The sequence below is a fragment of the Sciurus carolinensis genome, chromosome 17, assembly GCF_902686445.1.
Source record: "Sciurus carolinensis chromosome 17, mSciCar1.2, whole genome shotgun sequence".
Lineage (NCBI taxonomy): Eukaryota > Metazoa > Chordata > Mammalia > Rodentia > Sciuridae > Sciurus > Sciurus carolinensis.
The window spans coordinates 25646827-25667210 of record NC_062229.1 but is presented as its reverse complement, the minus strand read 5'-3'; the positions used below and the strand labels follow the sequence as shown (position 1 = coordinate 25667210).

Here is a 20384-nt window from a genome sequence, read left to right as displayed (position 1 = left end):
GGGGCTTAGAGGCTCCTTTAGTTCTTAGCCGAGCTTTCTTATCACTTTTGTTTTGAAATTGCTCTGTGTTGTGTAATCACTCCCTGGTGTTTCATAAGATTTAGTTGTTTTATCAGCATTAAGAAGGCTGCTTGAGAGATGTTGTCATTTGATTACTCAGCTGGTCTCCATACTCTGGGGAAGAAGGAAGGCTGTTCTTGATGGCCTGGGGGCTGTTCCTTTAAGCCTGTTCTTCATTCCCAGTGCAGCGGGTTGGAATTAAGTCTCCTCATGAATAGAGCAGCCTTTGTTTTTTTTTTCCAGGGAAACCAAAACTCCTGAATCCATCTTAAAGAACCCTGGGGAAGGTGCTGATTCATGAAGGGGCGTATTTCAGCCATGGCTTTCGGGCATTTCAGTTAGACAAATAGGTTAAGGTGTTAGGAATTTATCACCTAATGGAAAGAACACAGAGTGAGCAGAAGCCCTTGCAGACTGCTTCCAGACGTCCTGGCGTGAGTACCTCCTCCCAGCCAGCAAGGTCCACCGTGGACAGAAGCAACTGAGTTTTCACATTTTGTTTTTCCAGTTAATATCTCTGCAGGCACCATGACACTCTGCTCCCAAGAGGGCAGAAATCTGCCACCTCCCTCCTCCCTGTCCCAAGAAAACTTTGGCAGTGGTGGTACATAGTTGCAGTTCAAGTCTGAATAAAGTTTAGAGGCCTTGGGTTTGAGGGTTGGTATCAGTGGGTTGTTTCGAGGTGCAGAAATGAGAATGAGTACTTGGTATTGTGAAACCGCGCTCAGCTGCATTTTCCTTCACACAGAGGAGCCTTTGCCGGGCCAGTGGAACGACCAGCAGCTCTCAGCTTCCCAGCAGGCTGGCCCCCAGCAGTTACAGTGAGAACAAAGGAAGGAGAGAAGCAGATGTTAGCATCCTTGCTCACCATCCCATGCCTTTCCTCCAAACCCACCCTTTCAGTAGGACAAGTGCTTCTCAAATGAAACATCAGACAGAAGAGCAGATCTTTCCAGGAGAAGCATTTGTTGGAAAGGTCTGTTTATTGCTGCACTCAGAGAATAAGAGATGAGAAAACTGAAGGCAGAGACTTAGAGAAGTACCATCCTGGAGAGGCCTGCTGCTTCACCCAGCACAACCATAGCCATCTTTGGTAGCCTTTAATAACCTTTCAGGGAATAATGCAGTGTTATGCAGTGCTCAAGTAGCTTTTATCCTGTGATTCCTGGGTCTCCCAAGTCCCAGCAATTCAAGCATGCAAATCACATGGATTTAGACTGTTAATGGTAATTTGCATTTTGCTCAGTAAAGGCGGTGGTCTCACACACAGACTACCAGTGAAGCGTAAATTATACTACACCAGAGGTTTTGGAAACAAGCTGCCCATGTGTATAACATAAAAATGCCCATTCCCTTTGACCTAGTCATTCCACTTCTGAGAATGTAACCAAAGTAAACAATTGAGAACGCCAGGGGAACAAAAACATGACATTTAGAGGAATTCATTCCAGTATTATTTATATCCTCGAATAGTGGCCGCAGGGTCAGTGACTGTTGGGGAAGTGGTTGGGTGTTGAGTGTCCCTGGCAGGCTGGCTCCCTGTGCTCCCCGTGCACCTTCCGCTTTCCATTCAGCTTCCGCCATCACACTGGCAGCAGCCTACTCAGCATCTGAGTGTGTGCAGCCCAGACTTTGGGATTCGCCTCCCAAGACCACTCACAAGTAGTGGGAGAGGAGGTGGTGGAGAGAGATTTGGCCGTGGGGGAGCCATTCTGGGAGATTATTTGACTCTCTTCAAATTTTGTTGACATGATCATGCTGCAGGTGCTCATGACTCTTGGGATCAACTCTTGTCCTTCCCCTGTTACTTCCCCAGGGCACCCCATGAAGCCACCTCCCAGATAACCCACAAAGAATAAGTCCTTGTCCCAGGTTCTGGTTTTGGGACAGAAACCTAGTGCAAGCAGTTGGCACCAGTAGTGGTCCTGGAAAGCAGATCCTCCAAGTGGAACTTAGCAGATGGCAGCAAAAGCCCATGGGTGGTAGTAAGTGGGAGGTGATAACCCTCCTCTAGCATCACTAGCAGGTCTCACCTGTGCCGAGTTCATATGTACAGGGAAGAGGAAAACGTTGGGTCATGTGAAAGCTCCACACAGGGTAGTATGGCGTCATGGCAGTGACAGTCGCTGACTAAGGTGACTGACTTATTACTTGCCATGGAAAGCCTTTTAAAGCTGGAAGGCCCATCACCCAGCTGTCAGCTTATGGCATGCCATAAAAACCAGAAGGCCTGCGTGGCACTCCTCAGTGACTGCTCTGCAACTGCAAGGTAGAGTGCCCGCAGTTCAGTTTCAGGATGTGCTCATGACCACGTAGGAGACTGCAGGTGTACCCTTAGCAGGTTTCCTTTGCTTGGAATGTATCAGGAAAATTGAGGTGGGAGGGGATCTTGAGGGTATTGGACGAAGGCTGTGGCTGGAAGTGGGATTCTGGCAAGGAGAGCAAAGTTTCTCTGCTGGGATAGCTCCCTTGAAGTATGGATCTGGTGATCAGAGAAAATGAGGAGGAGATACCAGCACTTGGGAGAGGTCCTACATCCTTGAGAGGGTCAGTAGTATCTTTTTTCTGCAAGTCAGCAACAGGAGATGCTACCATGGTCCTGGGATCTCCAATATTACTGGGTTAATGGGATTTGAGAAGAGCAGGGGAAAGGTGGCAGCTCTCAGCCTTCAGAGGTGAACTGAATATTAATTTCTGAGCCATCACAGCAAGGCCAGAGTGGTGGTCAGGATGCCACTGCAGGGATTTGTGACCATGGCTGATAGATCATGTGTTCCCAGGAGTAATCAGGATCTTACTCCGTTTGTGGGGGAAAGGTTGAAGCATAAAAGTCCAGGTCAACCACCATGATGGGAAATTCCATTCCTTCACCCAGTTTCCAGATCTGCCAGTTTGCAGACCAAGGTCTGATGAAGAGGGGTTGGTCCCTTTAAGCAAGAATCCTGTGATGCCACCATATGTTCCCACAATAAATACTTTCCTGATTTGGAATAACTGAGCATTGGAGAAAGGTGATTTAAAGACATTTGGATGTGGGTTCTGTCTTGATGGCCACATTAGGGAACCTGAAATGCCATCAAGGTTCTCTAGTTAAAAGGGAAGGGTAATGGGGATTAGGTAATGAATGGAGATCTGGTACAGGTCTGGCCCACGATGGATTCAGTGTTTTCTGGGGTTATTTCTTTGTCCGCAGATGCATACATGGGATGGGTATGAGGTGATTGTGATGGACTAAGAATCACAGTGGTAAGAAGACTCAAGACTGGAAACTGCTTCCCTTTCACAGTTGAGGAAGAAAATCAGAAACGATACTGGCTCTTGGGAGGAATTGCAGATTAGCTCCAATGTCAGAGACCTAAAGGATACAGTGGTGTTTGTCTCTTAACTCATCGCCATTGAACTTAACCTTGGAACTCTGAAAAGCCAGATGGATTGTAGTGGATAACAGAGGACAACCACAAACATACGAAGTAGCCCCAGTTTCAGCTCCTGTGCTGGATGAAGTATTTTGAATGAGAAATCAACATAGCCTCTGGCACTTCATATGTGGCTGTAGATTAGGCAAATACTTCATCCCCAGCAACAAGGATTAAAAGCAGATCTCTTAAATGGAAGGGCAGTAAAGTGTTCGTGGCTCTGTCTCTGATCTGTGTAAATCACCAGCTTTACGTGTCAGTGTATTCTGCAAGGCCATCATGCTAACCCCTTGATATTGATGAAATCATGCTTATTGGATCCGGTGCATAGGAAGTTCTAGTAAATCACAAGCGTGCTGTAATGTTTTTAGGTAGCCAATGATGTAGGGTATTCTGAAACATCCCTGTGAATTAGAGACCATTTAAACCTTGTACCCACGACCACCCCCCGCCCCCTCTAGTATGAAAGAAGCACAGCATTTGTTGAGCCTTGGAATTTGGGGGGCAAAAATTCTACACTTTAGAGCATTGCTTCTTCGTTGCCACTTGTCAAGTAACTCACAAAGCTACCAGTTGTGAATGGGAACCCAAAACAAGACCAGGCTCTGAGGCCCAGCCAATCTGCATTACAGGATTCCTCTTGTTCCATATGATGGAAATTCCCACAGAGCTAGGGCTGTTGGGGTGGATAAGGGAGCTGTGTAGTTTCTGGCAAGTTCAAGAAAAAGCTGCAGCACAGCCCCTAGGAATCCAGAGTAAGACCAGGAACTGCCTGAAGATGGGATTTTTGAAACTGTTCACCTCCAAGTGAGTTTGAAAAGCAGTTCCTGGCTTGCCACTGTGCCCAATGAGAAACAGTTCCTGAACCTGGGCCTTCAAGTGATGAGCTGCCCATCATGAGCTAGTTATGGTCAGACTCCCCAGGTCATAAGATTGGGGGTTCAGCAACAGTCCATGCAAGATACAAGTGCTCATCCAGATTAGGCATGAGCAGTTCAGGTACAAGCAAGGACAAAAATAGGTAACCTAGATTCCTGTCATGTACCCTGTTCACCAATGCCTCTCATGCACATCTATCACATCTGTGGTCCTGTGGGAGATTGCCGCGACCAGCTGCTGGGAGAGGAAAACACTCCCACCAGGTTTGTGGGTAAGCTGATTTTGTGTAATGATGCAAGCCACACAGGGACCACTGTTTCATTATAGATCCACCCAGAGGGGGCCGCACGGGACAGCAGTGGAGGAACTGAGCAGTAGGACACGTGGGGGTTCAGTTCGCATGAAGGATGAACTGCACGTGGATTCCTGGACGGTAGGGATATGCTTGGCTAGTTGAACAAAGACACAAAAGGAGTAAGATGGACAGATCAGAGAGATTTGTACGTGGGCCAAAGAGTGCAGAGCTTTGGGGCCTGTGTTACTGCTGCTCCTCCACAAGCTGGTGACTTCTGGTTCAGAGTAGGACTTAGAGGTCTGGGCACACTACCAACCATGCTGCCACAACTCAAATGGCTGGACTTCTTTCAAAGATCCCATCTTCAGACATCTAGAGATCTTGACTCAAAAAGGGTGGCATGGCGTAAAATTCCAGAAGAGGGATTTTTCTGGAGTGAGTCCTCTCTAACCTGCCATCTTCTTCCCTGCAGGCATTTGCAGATTCTGGTCATGGGATAAGGATCAGGCTTGGTGCCCGCAAGGGGACTCTGTAGGGGAAAATAGAAAGGAGCAAAACTTATAACAAGGCCGAGCAGGGATAGTGTGATCATTTGGAAACTTCAGAATCTGTGAACACAAAGCTGAACTTGCCTTTCCTGAAATTGAAGACCAGCAGGGAGGCCAGGGGATGTCAAGGTAGGAGGAAATCTCTAGTAGCATCCTGAAGGGCTGATCAGGTTTGGGTTTCTTGTGTGAATTATTATTGCCAAAGGCATCAGGTAAGTGCAAAACTGGGCTGAGCATGCCCCTTATTCTTCTGGAAGTTATAAATCAGGTGATTTCCTCTCTCTCTCCCCTGGAAAGAGGCCATCTTGCTCCCTGACACACTGCCCAGACTTGTCGTCCTTCCTGTGACTTTACAGGTTGCCCAGCCGTCTCCACATGTGACTTCAGTGTGTACCTTAAAAGAACCCCATGAGTAGTAGGGCAGCGATTATTACCCTATTTTACGTAAGAGGATTTGGGTCTCAAATAAGATGCCCAAAGGACACAAGTGCCCAGTATCTTGCCAGGTTTGGAACTCAGAACCCCCAGTTCTATTTCCACTTTCCTTTAAGGACTAAACAAGGAGTATGAGCTCCCCGAGAGCAAAGACTGGTATATTGCTGTCCCCAAGGCCTGCCTCCCATACGGCCTGGCACACAGGGTCAGAGCTGCTCTGACAGAACCGGGCCAACAACGTTTGAACAGACGACTTTCCTGGTGAAGGTCATCAAGGCCAAGATTACGTTTTAAGCCGTGAGGCTGTCCTCGCAGTGTTCTTGGAGATCTGCACCCTGGATGCTGTGACCTTTGAGGAGGGTGTGGAAAGCCCTCTGCCTCGGGAGGCTGGACCTTGTTTCTGTTGACTCGGGGCCAGTGGAGCTGAAAGGAAACATCTGTGCGGAGAGGTCTGGCGTAGGGATGGGCTCCGTGCTGGGCCAAGAGCTTTCATGCTGTTTGGGCTGATGTGGGTGGAGGGCCTGGAGCCTGTTTTGTGTAACTCAGACTTCCAACAGCCGTGGAGCGGGGAGAAAAAGAAGGACAAAAACTACTTGAAAACTGAACTGTGCCTTCAGAGCCCTCTTCCTCTGATTTTTCGAGTGCCTCTGGCTTTGTTACCAGGATTTTTCTTTGTGCAGGGAAATTGGAATGAAGAGTCTGAGCCAGAGGGTGGGGTGTTAGTGATTGGATATTTCCTTGAGGGTGGGTCCCTCGGGAGCTAATGCAGCACCATTCTCCTAGCTGAAACCTCCCCCACTTGCTGCACCATGACTGGCAGAGGTCTCCTGGACAGTGCCAGCGGGAGAGCTTCGGTGCAAGGAAGATGAGCTTGACAGGACCCAACCAGCGCTCTCAGTGGATCCATGGCAGTTGGCAGAAATGGTGACACACACCCGGGCAGGGAGGGTTGGGGGCAGACCAGAGGGCCTGGATAATGCAGGCTCATTGTCGGCCACGAATGAGGTGCAGTGGCTGCAAAGAGCCCACACACTGTGGCTTTCTGGATAGAGGGTTCAGTCTGCCCCTAGGAGGCATAGGCTGGCCCCCAAGAACATGTTTTGTTCTGAGATCTGCCCCACAGTGAGGATGGTAACAAGTGGAATTCTATCCAGAGGCGACTTTCCAGAAGGTTAAAGTCCAGGGACCATGTCATAGAAGAAAGGGGGAAGGACATAATAGTCAGTGGCTGGCCTCTCATGTTTGTTCCAGTGGCCAGTGCCAGGGACTGCTGGGTGATGTTTTGGAGGCCAACCCTAAGCAAGCATATAGGCAAATATGAGGGTCAGTGGAAAGGGGCATTCCATATCAAGGGGATGTACTTTGAACACACATAAATATAACACCAGGCAATGTACCATTCACAAGACATGTTATTTTTGAAACATCATTCTGAGTGTACTACAGCTGGCTGTTGCTGATGCTGGTTTAAAGTCAGGCGACACTTATCTTAAAACTGTTGGTGGACCTCTGGGCTGTGCAGACCCTTCTTGGGAGATTAGCCAGTCCCAAACCTGAGGAGACTCTGAGACAAGACACTTCTCCCTGTCCTGGTGAGTCTATTTCCCCCCCACCCCAGTATGGAGAAGCTAACCCAGGGCCTCCCTCATGCTGGGCAAGTGCTCTACCACTGAGCTACACCACCAGATCTTGTTATTTTATTTTGAGACAGGTCCTTGCTAAATTGCCCAGGCTGTCCTCAAACTCAAGATCCTCCTGAGTAGCAGGGATTAGAGGCATGTGCCACCATGCCTGGCTTTACATAAGTCATTTTAACAGTACAAAGGGAACACCCAGGTGCTTATAGAGGAGCTCTGTGTGGCATGCACACACACACACACACACCCTGCAAAAATCCGCTGCTAAGAAGACCAAAGACGTTGCTCTTTGCTTAATGTAAACCCCAAATCCAACCACCTTTCTGAAGGCGAAAGTTCCCTTACTGGAGCAAGTAGGGAAGAGTCACATTCCCCTGTGAAGGTGTGGTCCCATGTGCTTGGGGTCTAATGTTGGACCCTCAAAGCAAAGTGCCTGCTGACCACAGCCTCCCAGCTTGCTTCTCTAGTGGTCTCCCATTTCCTCCAGGTTCATTTCTAAAGTCTTTTAATGTAACTCTACACTTAATGGAGACATCTCCAGCCCTCTGTCTCCTGCACTGGGGTTCAGGATCTGGGGTGTGCCGAGAGACTTTGCTCGCTCCCTCAGCCTGGAGCACTGTCCACATCCTCCCTCCCTCTCACCTGGCCAAGCCTGTGTGGGCTGCCTTCCTGCCCTGCCAGACCCCACAGCAGACCCAAAGCAGCGTGGCCCTTGCCTTGAATTCCTAGGACCTAACACAAGCCAGGCACATGATTGAATGCATGAGAAACCAGGGCTCCAGCAGTTCCAGGTGTGTCCTGATCCAGCAAAGCTCTCTTGTCTCCATGTGATGGAACACAGCAACCCTGCAGGGGGTCCCAGTTTGCCAGGTCACCATGACAGCTTTCCTGGGACCTCTTCCCAACATATCTAGGGCAGGACCTCCACCATTAGCACCTCCTTGTAAATTTGGGACCTCCGGCCTCCTCTTGTTTGGCAAGCACACTCCTTCCATTTCTTCTATGGACTATAACAGCTGGGTCAAGGTGAGAAAGCTGGGAAAGCGAAGGAGTTACTTTTAAAAAGAACATGAACTTCCCCTTGCCATCTGCTATCTACCCAGAGTTCCTGGAAGAAGGCTCCTTGCTGGGTTATGTAATTGTCAGGTCTCAGATTGAGGACCCTGCTGCAGACACAAAACCCTCTCCACTCCCAAGAAGTGAGAGGTGGCATCTGGATTCTTAAAGGGCCAGTAGAGTGCTGTGCTCCCTCCTCAGGACTTCCACCCTGGGCACGTCACAGTGTCCTGGGAAACCACACTGGGCTCCTTCCTTTGGAGCCTGCAGAACAGACTCCTCCCTACAGCAGATGGGCCTGGAAAGTCAGTATTCTTTTCTTTTTGAACAAAATTAGAAAATTTGCAATTACACTACAAAAAGAAAGAAAAAGAACATTTTCCCATTAAACTCTTCAAACCATTCATGAGTAAGCTGTTGACCTGGTTGCTGCGTAAGGCTGCAGCGTGTGTTGCCCACAGGCGGGCACATCCAAACCGGGATAACAGGTCCCATCACTTGTCCTGATTGTGTCCCCGAGAGCGGAGGGGTCCAGTCCAGAATCACGCATTGCATTTAGTTCTGCGTCTTCTCTCCTCCAAGTCCACATTGGTCCCTGTGCTGGGAGCTGGGCTGTTCTGAAAGTTACTAGCAGGCATTGTGTAGAATGCCCTCAGTTTGGACCTATCTCTGGCAGGGATCTCAGGGTGTGATGCGGTGCGCTCCCTGCTGCCCCTGTGTGCGGCCCCTGTGTTCCACTGCTGTTGACATTTACTTTGGTCATTTGATTGAGGTGATGTCTGCCACTCTTCTCCACTGGGAAGTTGCCCTCTTTCTCTGTGTAACGAAGAAATATTTTCGAATACATTGCAACGAATCCCACTATTTTGTATATTTAGAATGCACCAGGAAAAAGATTATTTGTGGGTAGATTCTTTGAGAGCATGTCGCCATTCCCATTGAGGTACATCAGACTTTCAGTGTATTCTCCTATTTATTTATATTTGTGTGTGCTTTTGGTTTCCTATTTTATTCTGTTACTATCACTATTTTGGTGCTCAAATTCTCTGATTTTGGCCACTGGAACCTCATTCAAACTGGCTCTGTGCTCGGCTGACGTATCCCCATCAATGTTTAAACACTCCCTTGCTTCCTGGCAAAACAATATGTTCTGGCTCCTTTTCTGCCTCTCCTGCCCTGTCCTGGAATCAGCCATTTCTCCAAGATGCTTTGGTTCCTTGAGTGGAAAGTGTGTTTGGGAGCCAGCACTTGGATGCAGGAGGGCTCCAGGCTTTGGAGACCTTGTTGCTCCAAGACCCTCCCAGTGACAGCTGGGGAGCAGACGCCTACACATGTTGACATCTGCATTCAGGGGTTTCTCTGTATACATTCAAGTTCATAAGGGCTCACCATCACTCTGATTTTAATCCTCGTGTGTTAGCTTTTTGTTGCTGTGACAAAACACATGAGAAAAACAACTTAAAGGAGGAAAGATTTATTTGGCTCACAGTTTCAGAGGTTTCAGTCCAAAGTCAACTGGCTCCATTACTTTGGGCCTGAAGTGAAGCAGAACATCATGGTGCGGAGGGTGTGGTGGAGGAAAGCTGCTCAGCCCTTGGCAGTCAGAAAGCAGAGAGAGAGAGAGAGAGAGAGAGAGAGAGAGAGAGAGAGAGAGAGAGAGAGAGGTGTGGGGGAGTAAAGGAGGGAGGGAGATAGAGTGGGAAGAAAGGGCAGGAAACAAAATATAGTCCCCAAGGGCATGCCCCAAAGTCCTTCCTCTGACTAGGCCCCACCTACAGTGTCCACCACCTCCCACAACAATGGGTTAATCCATTTGTGAGACCAGAGCCTCCATATCGGAGCAGTCCAAAAGCCCCACCTCTGAACACTGCTGCATCGAGGAGTAAGCCTTTAGCGTGGCCAGCCTTTGGGGAACGTTCCAGATCCAAATCATAATACCTACTCCACGGGATTCACTCTAGTTTTTTGTTTCTCCATATGCATAAGTCCCTTCTTTGGCAAGGAGAAACCTGGCTCCCATTGTTTTTTGAAGACTGACTTATCAGTCAGTGCTCAACAGCCTCCCGATTCGGCCACCATCTTCCCCCCAACCAGACCTCCCACCTTCACTTGAACCCAACGCTCCATCCAGGGCCTTCGCTTTCCTCAGGGATGCCTCCCTCCACCCTGCTGTGCTCTGACACCCCACACCAGGTGTTGAGGGGACGTTCTTCCTGCTTCCTGACACCTGCCCTGGGGCACCATAGTCTCCCCCCCACTCCCCCGCCCACACCATGGTTACTTCTTCGCCCCCTCTCATGGCTCCAGGACAGGATTGTTGAGGAAGGACATACGTTTTTGAAGAAATCTCCCTTGTATTTTTTTAACCCAAAGAGACAAAAGCACAAACATTCTAAACCAACCAGCAGCGAGCCCCAGACCACCCTGTCCCTTAACGGCTGGGTAGCTTGGGCAAATCTCTCCACCTCACTAAGCCTCACAGTTTCTTCAACTGTCCAAATTCCCCCGTGGTGTTGGTGTGAGGGCTTTGTGAGCTCACGCACAGTGTGGCCCTGCTCTGGCCCCAGGCGACTGCTCAGCAGATGCGAGCAGTGACAGCGATAGCGCATTTCTCAGAATCCTTAAAAACGATGACTCCCCTTTGGAAGGCAGGGCCAGGCTGCCGAGTGGGTGTTCCTTGGGCAGCACAGCTGAGACTCCCAGGCCGCCTCCTTTTGCAGGATTTTTTTTTTTTTTTTTTTTTGGTGCGCCTGCAGCCGAGTCTTGGGAGGGTTTCCTGGACAGAGGTCCTTGTGGCCGCTGCCTTAAGACGTGCAGCCGGGGCTGCCACTGCTTTCTGACCCAGGCCACTGCAGGCAGCAGTCCCCACGCACACAGCATGGAGCTCTGGGGGGCCTACTTACTCCTCTGCCTCTTCTCTCTCCTGACCCCTGTCACTGCCGAGGCACCAACCCCCAAGGTCAAGAAGGCTGCGAATGCCAAGAAAGGTAAGGAGGGGGTCAGGGTCCCTCCCCATCTTCCAGGAAGCAGGTCACCCCCTCCTTTGTGTGACCTCATGCTGCTTCCCTTCATTTCCTCTTTGATGGGTCGTCCTGGGAACTTTGGTGAAGGGCCCTTTGGGGGCTGAACTTCTTTCATAGCGGTGGGGAGGTGGTTGCCAGAACCACAAGGGCCCCAAACTCTTAAAATTGGAAAGAACCTCCCAGATGGTCTGAACTGACATGGGCTCCCCACTCCCCAGCAATTTAAAGGACCAAAACTTTGGTTTGGCCTGGTGGAGATGCTCAGCTCCCACCAGGGGGCGCTATAAGCCTGGGCTTTGTAATTTCAGGACCTTGGTTTTCTCAACTGTAAGATGGGGAGAGTGGTAGTTGCTTAAAGGCTTGTTGTGAAGATTTGATGATGCATGGTATATAAAGACACCTAGCCCAGGACCTGGCATGGGGCAGGCTTAATGCACAGGAGAAAAGAGGGGACAAGTGAACTCTCAATTCCATAGGGTGTCACAGCCTGTCTCTGGCGCCTTTGGGGTGTGGAGTGCTCTTAGATTGCCTTGGTTGCCGTGAGACCTGCCCTGCAGCCTCTCCAGCAGTGAGGTCACCCTGGGCTGCCTGGAGACACCAGCTGAACGCCATGGCCATGGATTGGGCTGTTGTCCCACAGGCTCTGAGGCCAAGGAGAAGAGGGTGGGGATTTAGGCAGAGGAACAGGCAGCCAGAGCCAAGAGCCCAGCAAAGAAAGGAAAGTGGGTGTGGGGTTCCATTTGTCCCTCTCAGACTCCTCTGTAAATGGACAGTGAGCACATAAAGGTACAAGGGACCCTGGAGCCTGTGAGGCTGCAACTAAGAACAGGGAAGATCTGGGTGCTATTAGCAAAAATCCTCAGGGGCTTGGGGTGCTATGTGTGAGGACCTGGGTTCCATCCCCAGAACCGCAAAAGAACTAAAAATTTAAAAAAAGAATCTCCAAGCTGACAAAGTGAACAAAGAAAGTTCAGAACAGGATGGATACCATACTGACATTTATTTTGAAAAAGGGATTTGTGTAAAAGCGCATATTAATTGTATATGCATAGAATTTTTCTGGAGGGATCCATCCACAAGAGCCAATATCAGGGATTACCTTTGGGAAGTCAAACCGGTTGGGGGCAGTCTTTTTGCAAGGGAGTCTTCAGTTTTTGAACAGTTTGAATTTTTAAATTATATGTATACATAACCTTTTACCAAATATCCATTTAAAAAAGAGACAGTTATATCCATGAGCATTACTCAGTGGTCACCAGGGGACAGGAGGCAACTCAGAGCAAATAAGAGAATTTTCTTTTTTTTTTTAATTTGTTTTTTAGTTGTAGATGGACACAATATCTTTATTTTTATGTGGTGCTGAGGATCAAACCCAGTGCCTCACACATGCTAGGCAACTGCTTTACCACTGAGCTACAGCCACGACCCCAGGAGAACTTTCTAGTGTGGAAAATAGTTGCTCATTTCTCAAGTTTACTAAAGAGTTGGTATGTGTTTATTTAAATGTAAATCATGTCTTCGGTGGTGTAAAAGGAGAGGGTGAGAGAAAGCAAGGCCTTGGTCCGTCCCCACTGGCGCATGGGCCTCTACCCCAGCAGTCTCCATGCCTTGGAGGTCCAAGCCTTGGGTGCCCTCAGAACAGCACCAGAGGGACGCAGCCCAGCCCCTGGTTCTCACCAAAGACCGCCTCGGTGTTTGATTCTGCCTGGATTTTCCTCCTTCCAGCCGCCTACACAGCTGAGCCTAGGGGACTCTTCTTCCATGGAGGTCTGACGCATAACAGCAGCGGGGAAGCGTGGTCCCGGCTCTTAGGCTGGACCAGGGTGGTTTTCACTCAAGCAGCCTGGGGTTGGGGGGTGCACGCCAAAATCCAGGTGCTGGGCCCCTCCCCTAGCTCAGGGCTGCAGTGGCCCCGCCCTCTACCTTTCCCACAGGTCCCCAGTGATTCCCAGGACTGAGTCCCAGTAGCCACCTTGCTATGGGGGCTACGCACAGACTTGAGGGGTGGGACTCAGAGGAGGGACCGCCAGGCCTCGGGTGGAGAACTCATTGGGAGGGCTGGTGAGGGGAGGCAAGGACAGTGTGTGCTAAGGCCCTGCCCTGCCCCAGCGTGGCTAAGAAGGGAGCCCGGGTGCTTCTGGGCATTCACCGGCTCCTCCTGGGGCCTATGGCCTAGCTACTGATGAGTGTCAGTCAGAGCTGGGGCATGCAGGGAAGGCTCAGGGCTGGAGGCCCAGAGGCCACATGGCCACCACTGGCAGAGGAGTTCGGGAGGGCAGAATGGCCTCATAAGGGTCACAAGCCCTTAGAACAGGGGCCTGTGGGGACCTGGAGGGCATCCATTCCAACAGCACACATCAGAAACCCAAGCTTTGGAGGTAGAGGGCCAGCACAGGGCCTCCTGACTCCCCACCCAGGCCGCAGGGATGCCCCCCAACTCCCACACCTTCCTCGTCAGCTGCTTGGTCAGTCCCTGGAGGACTTTGCACATCCAGGCTTGTTAGTACAAAGTATGAAAGGTAGCCCCTGCGAACTGACAAATTATTAAAGGGTACCTCTTTTTCTGGTCTGACCCAGCCTAGCTTGGACAAGGCTTAGGAGCTGCACATGAACCTCCACCTGTTCCCTCAGCTGATACCCTTGAGCAGTACCCAACTTGCACAGCTTTGCATGGCGCCCTGTGCTGGTGCATGTGTGAGTGGGTCTAGAGCTACTGAGGCTGGGGAGATAGCTCAGTTGGTAGAGTGCTTGCCTCACAAGCAGAAGGCCCTGAGTTCAATCCCCAGCACTGCAAAAATAAAAAAAGGGATTTCAATAGTCCAGCTGGAACATGCGATGTCTTGCACACCTAACCCAGGCAGAGCTACTGTGAACCCAAAGACTGAGTCAGAGGCAGGGGCGAGGCACATGTAACTCCAAGCTAGTTTGCCAGTGCCCAACCCTCTCTTTTTGCCTTGCTCATCTGGGTGTTTCTTCCCTCGTGTTTGACAAGCTACATCACTAATCTCTGTATATAATAAGTCTGTGTGTTGCATGCTATTTTTCTGCAAAGTCGTCTGCTGGGGGGACAGAGGCCTGATCTCATCCCTCGTGAATGTGAATTGTAAACAGACGCAGCAAATGGGCTGCCAAAGCCTTTCCCCACCCTCTACCCCGAGCCCAGTGCAGCCCTTCCAGAAGCCCCTGGGGTTTCAGAAAGACTGGGGCCCGCCCACAGATCTCTCAACTTACACACACACACAAATCTGTTTTCCCGCCTGCCCCTGCCCACGCACACACAACCAGCTCCCAACAGGCCGGCTCGGGTTATAGAAGGCTGGCCTCAGTTTCCCCATTTTGAAATGCTGGTGGTAGAGAACGACACATTTCCCAAGGCATAAGATTGAGAGCACCACAGAATAGCGTGTGGAAGGGCTGAGCCCGGACCTGGCCTGCAGCCGCCACTAACGCACTGGTGGCTAAACGTGAAAACCTGGTTCCTTCCACCTGCCCAGCTGTAACTGGGTGGGTGCACTTATGTGCCAGGCGGGAGCTGCTGGTTACAGGCTTTATTTCTCTTAGTCTTCTCCAGAGTCCTCTCAGCGGGGCTGTTATCCTCCCATTTTATAGATGAGGAGACAATCCAAAGAGGCTGAGCAATTTGTCCCAGGTCACCCATGTCTGTGACCTGCCAGCTCCTGTGCATGGCTGCATTCTGCTCCGTTGTCCCCGGGTGGAGCACCTGTCCTGCTGGTCTGTTCTCCTTCTTCCAGCCTGGGGAAGTGGCCTTTGGGATCTCAAGGGCCCTTGTCCCTGCTCCCTGTTCTCCCATCTCCTCTGGAGGCGACAGGGTGGTTGAGAGCACACCCAGGGAGCAAGGCTGAGGGGAGTCCTTTCCCTTGTCCCTTCATGGCTGATTGACAGGTTGGGTCCTCTCTGCCTGTCCCCCCTCCCCTGCCCCGGTCTCTACTTCCTTCTTCATGTGTTTGTGACCGTCCCCATTTTCTCCTGACTTCATCCCAGATGTCGTGAGCCCAAAGATGCTTGAGGAGCTCAAGAGCCGGCTGGACAGCCTGGCCCAGGAGGTGGCCCTGCTGAAGGAGCAGCAGGCCCTGCAGACGGGTGAGTGGGCCCTCTCTGGGCAGGAGTGCAGCTGAGAGCCCAGGCTGGTGGCTGTGGCCAGGAACGTGCCTTTGACTGCCAGCCAGCATCAGGGCCCTGGCTGCATTAGGCCAGGCCTCCAGGCCAGGGCAGCAGGGACAGGGAGCCCTGTCCCTAGCTTGCTTCCTCTGGAGAGATCCCTGACAAGACCCAACCAGGCATGTGCAGTTGAGTCTCTGGTCATAGCTGGGAGGTGTGACAGTGGGAATGTCCAAGAGGGCAGGAGGCTCTCCAACAGGAATCCTACTGGCCAGGAGAAGTGAACTCCCAGGCCACTCCAGGGGCAGAGGTAGTGGCCCAAACTGGCACGGCTCCCAGGAGACACTCCACTAAGCAGCTTCTGCAGGCCTGGACCCTGCTAAACTCACAGTCATGTCAGCAGTGTGACTGACACTGTCTCTTTGAGTCATCTGAGGCAGGACTTATCACCCCCAGCTGGGCCCACCAAGAGATCCTGCACCCAGTCCCACAGAGCAGGAAGCAACCTGGTCTGTGCCAGGCTGGGAGTCAGGAGTCGGGATTGCTGGGCTTCTGCCCTCCTGGCTCTGCACTCCCCTGCCCAGCAAAGATGTGACCGTCACACAGCTGAGGGCTAAGGTCACAGCCACCTGCCCCCGCAGCCTGAGGTCTCCATTCTCCACCCTCCTCCGTCTCACCCGCTCCCCTGTGACCTTGGTCTCCAGTCCGGGAGGCAGGGAGACGCAGCGTGCGTTCTCACCAGTGAACATCACTGGTGAGGTGCCTGGTGCTGTTCCAAGTACATAACGCACACTAACTCACTGGCAGCAAACCACACTACGGGGCTGTCACTCTGTCACTATGTCCTCGCCCTTGCTTCCCACCGGGAAGCCGACCACCTTGTCAACAGCCGAGAGGAGCAGAGCCTCACTTGGCTCCGTTTTGCCATGCCTCAGCTTCCCAACCTGGGGTCACCCTGACTCCTCTGTAGCAAATCTACAAACCTCCCTGTGTCCATGGCTGCCCTCTCACCCGCAGCTTCTCTGAGCACAGCTCACCCACTTCCTGGGTTCTGGGTCCTTCCCCACTCTGCCTCCTCGGAAGCCTCCAAGATACTTCTCACCGGGCAGTCTTCCACTCAGATCCTTTCTGCATTCACACTGGCCAGCCTGTCTTTTGAAAGTGCCACCCTCTGTCCCTCCTAGCACAGGGTCTTTGCACATGCTTTTCTGGCAGTCTGGATTGCTCAAGAGCCACCTCATACAAGCCTCCAGGGTACTTCTCGGGAGCCTCTAAGTCCTCATCAAGCAGGCTCCTCAGCTATACCAACTCTCAGAGAACAGTTTTTTCTTTTATCACATTTATTGTGGTTGTAATGGTCTTGATTTATGTCTGCCCCCCGCCACACTAGACTCTAAGCCCCAAGGACACACGCCTGCTTTAGATTGTCTCGTCTCTCCTCCCTCCCTGTCCAGCATAGTGCCTGCCGCAGATCAATACTCTAAATCTTTCTTGAAGGAGGGACAAACACACAACCTTGGATACTCTGCTTAACATGGCGGATGGGAGGGAGAAGATTCTAGTAAAAAAGCATCTCCAGAGATGTCTTTACTTTAAATAAAAGAAAACCCGACAGTGGCTTCAACAAAAAGTGAGTGTGGAAGTAAGTGGCTGTTAAGTGGTTTGCTCAGAAACTTCACCTCGTGGTTCCAACATGGTGGCCCCAAATCCAGGCATCAGGAGGCCATTTGAGACCAGAAGGATGAAAGGTGGCCCAGCACATCTATCCCATTCTTTGGAAAGTATGACCCTTCCACTTCCATCTCACTGACCAGGACTCTACACGTGGCCATCTGTAGCTTTAAGAGCACTGGAGAGTGCAAGAAGACAGCTTTTTTGGCCTCTATGTTGGAGGCAGACAAGGGAGAAGACAGCTGGGAAGCAAAGTGTCCGCAACAGAGGGGGCATTTAGAAGAGCACAGGGCCACTCTGGGCCTCAGTTTTCTCTTCTACAGAGCAGAGGGACTAGCTAGCGGTAGACTTAAGCATTAACTCTGAGGTCTCTCACTTGTGTAACCATGTACTTGTGAAAAGTCAGTGCAGGAGAGGGTAAGTGAGGACCTCCTTGCCCAAAGTCCATGACATATAGAGGTCCAAAGTACTCTCCTCCGAGTCTGCTGACTCCCAGGAAGTTCCTGGCTTCCTGCCTCCTTAGGGATCTTCTGTTACCACATCCCACAAATGACCTTGATAGTGAACCCACCCAGAGCAAACCAAACCAACCAAGCTGACGTGGATGAATAGGGGCCTGTGGAGGTGACACTTCTCTCCCGTCATCTGTCAGCAGTACACGTGAAGAACCCAGCCAGTATGACTCTGCCAAGCATAAGGAGACAGAGGTGGCCAGGGCCCTCTCTCCAGAAGCCTCAATGTGCTCATGGAATCACTTGAGCCTTGAAGGGACTTTCAGGATTAGAAGAGATGAAGAGAGACAGCCTGCAAGCAGAGGCATGGGGGAGGGCTAGCCTGAATCATCAGAGGGACAGGACAGTAGGATAATATCACGGGCACTAATGTTTGCTGAGGGTCCTTGGGAGTGTTGAGGGCTGTTTCCAGGAAGCAGCCCTGAGACAGAGCTTAGCCTGAGGGAGGAATATTAGGGGACATTCTCAGGATCTGCACCTGAGGCAGGGAGGGGACAGAAGGGAGCTCGAGTGGCAGAGAGAGCTGCACTGTGGAGTCCACAAAAGCCTCCATCTACTATACGGGGTGCCCTGGCGATGGGACATCCCTTCAGCACTGCCTTGGGTTGGGCAAGAGGCCACATTGGTCAGTCCCTGAGTGCAGCTGCTTTGGGAAAGGGATGTGACCTCGGGCCAGGTGGCTGTCTCCCACAGAGACAATCCCAGCAGAGGACTGTCTTCCTGCACACTTCCAGAAGCAAGTTCTTCATCCCTAGGGGGACCTAGGCAGAGTCAGTGTCCCCAGCAGGAAGGAAAGGCTGGTTTGGCTTAGCTGCAGGACAGCACGAGGTAGGATGGCTGAGTTGGGACAAAGTGTGGGACTAGACACCTCTGTGAGACCTCAGGCCCCTGTTTAGGGTTGTCAGATGCCCACAGGGACATATATGGAGGTGTCACTCTGCCCATATTTGCTGCATGGAGTGGAAGTAACCGGGTGAGCAGGTGAGTGAGTTGGGAGGGTGAGATGGGGGCGGTGGAACTGCTGTGTCCCTGACATTGTGGGGCAGCAGCAAGAGGCATACACCCCACCTGTCTAAACATGTAAGTTAGAAGTGAAGCAACGAAACAAATTGCTTGAAGAAAACACCTCCTGTCCCCCTAACTTGAACAAATAGTACTTCCTTACAATCTCTGAGGCCAGGCTCAATCTGAGAATCCTCGAGTCCTGAGTTCCACACCCAAAAAAGCCAGAGCCCACCTCTTCTGTTGTTTCTTCTATCAGAGGGTCTTGTAACCTCAAGCTGGGGCACTCAGGCGGTGGGAGGTCTGATCTGGGATGAGGCCCATTGCATGTCAGGGACTGCAGGTCCCAGGTACCTGGAGTGTGGTCCCAGCTCAACATGGGCATGCACCCTGGCAGTGCAAGCTCTGGGATCCTAGAGGGATGAAGGATCAGAGATGGATTCCCTGGGAAGTGAATCCATTGGGAAGAGGTCTCTGATCCACACTTTTTTTTTTTGGGGGGGGGGGCGGCAGGGAAGGTAGTGCAGTGCAATGGGGCAGGGGACAGCTGAGGTTAGCCTCCAAATGTGACCTTACAAGAGCCAGAAAGCTGAAAGAGCCCTTCAGAATCATTCCGCTTTGAATGGAGATTACCTGGACTTTACACTCCCACAGCCCTCAGGTGGCTCTCTGCAGCACAGCACCTGATTCCAATGGCAGGAGCTTCAAGACCTCTCCATCACGGATCTGGACCCAGTGCCTCAGTGTCCACCACAGCAGGGTCCTGTTGCCTGAGTCTAGGGACTGTAAGGGTGGGAGGGGATGGGATGAAGGATGGTGGGCCTTCCTAGAGCTGGTGCGGGTGGCTCTTGGGCTTGGAACCGGGGGACCCGCAATGACAGCCATCTCTCTCCCTTCCAGTCTGCCTGAAGGGCACCAAGGTGCACATGAAGTGCTTCCTGGCCTTCCCCCAGCCGAAGACCTTCCACGAGGCGAGTGAGGACTGCATCTCGCGCGGGGGCACGCTGGGCACACCGCAGACGGGCTCGGAGAACGACGCCCTGTTCGAGTACGCGCGCCAGAGCGTGGGCAGCGAGGCCGAGGTGTGGCTGGGCCTCAACGACATGGCAGCCGAGGGCTCCTGGGTGGACATGACCGGCGGTCGCGTAGCCTACAAGAACTGGGAGACGGAGATCACGGCGCAGCCAGACGGCGGCAAGGCCGAGAACTGCGCCGCCCTGGCCGGTGCGGCCAACGGCAAGTGGTTCGATAAGCGCTGCCGCGACGCGCTGCCCTACATCTGCCAGTTCGCCATCGTGTAGCCGCTAGCAGTGCGGCCGAGTGGGGGGGGCCCGGGGCTGGAGGGACGGGGGTGGCGGGGTCCCAGGGAGGGGCGGGGTCCGCGGGGTCCAGGGATCTTAGGGCGCCGGGGAGTGCCAGGGGAGCCCTTGCTGCTCCCGCCCTGGGGCCTCCTCTTGCAATAAAGTCGGTGCAGCTTCACCCAGAGTCCCTGCGGTCTGTGCTGGGTGCGCCGGGCAGGGCGGGACCACGGGGGGCGGGGCGGGACTTCGGGGGGCGGGGCCAGAAGGCCTGAGCTGCTGGTGCAAGAAGCCTGCTGAGCATACCCCCGGTGGATTCTCAGAGGGAGGACGGGGTAGAACGGGGGAGAGCGAGCCCTGGCTCTTTTTCTTTTTGTAACTTTTTGTTTTCACCTAATCTCAGACTTCCAGGAAAGTTGCAAGAATTTTTGAT

At 52.0% G+C, this 20384-nt stretch overlaps 1 protein-coding gene across 1 annotated transcript; it reads left to right on the top strand.

Annotated features, from left to right (window-relative positions):
- Positions 1 to 11090: 11090 nt before the first annotated feature.
- On the top strand, positions 11091 to 19997 carry Clec3b (C-type lectin domain family 3 member B). Its single transcript, XM_047531867.1, has 3 exons — positions 11091 to 11313; positions 15352 to 15450; positions 19554 to 19997. Exons 1-3 carry the CDS (start codon positions 11205 to 11207, stop codon positions 19952 to 19954), a joined length of 609 nt encoding a protein of 202 aa, XP_047387823.1. The 5' UTR covers positions 11091 to 11204; the 3' UTR covers positions 19955 to 19997.
- The last annotated feature ends 387 nt before the right edge of the window (positions 19998 to 20384 follow it).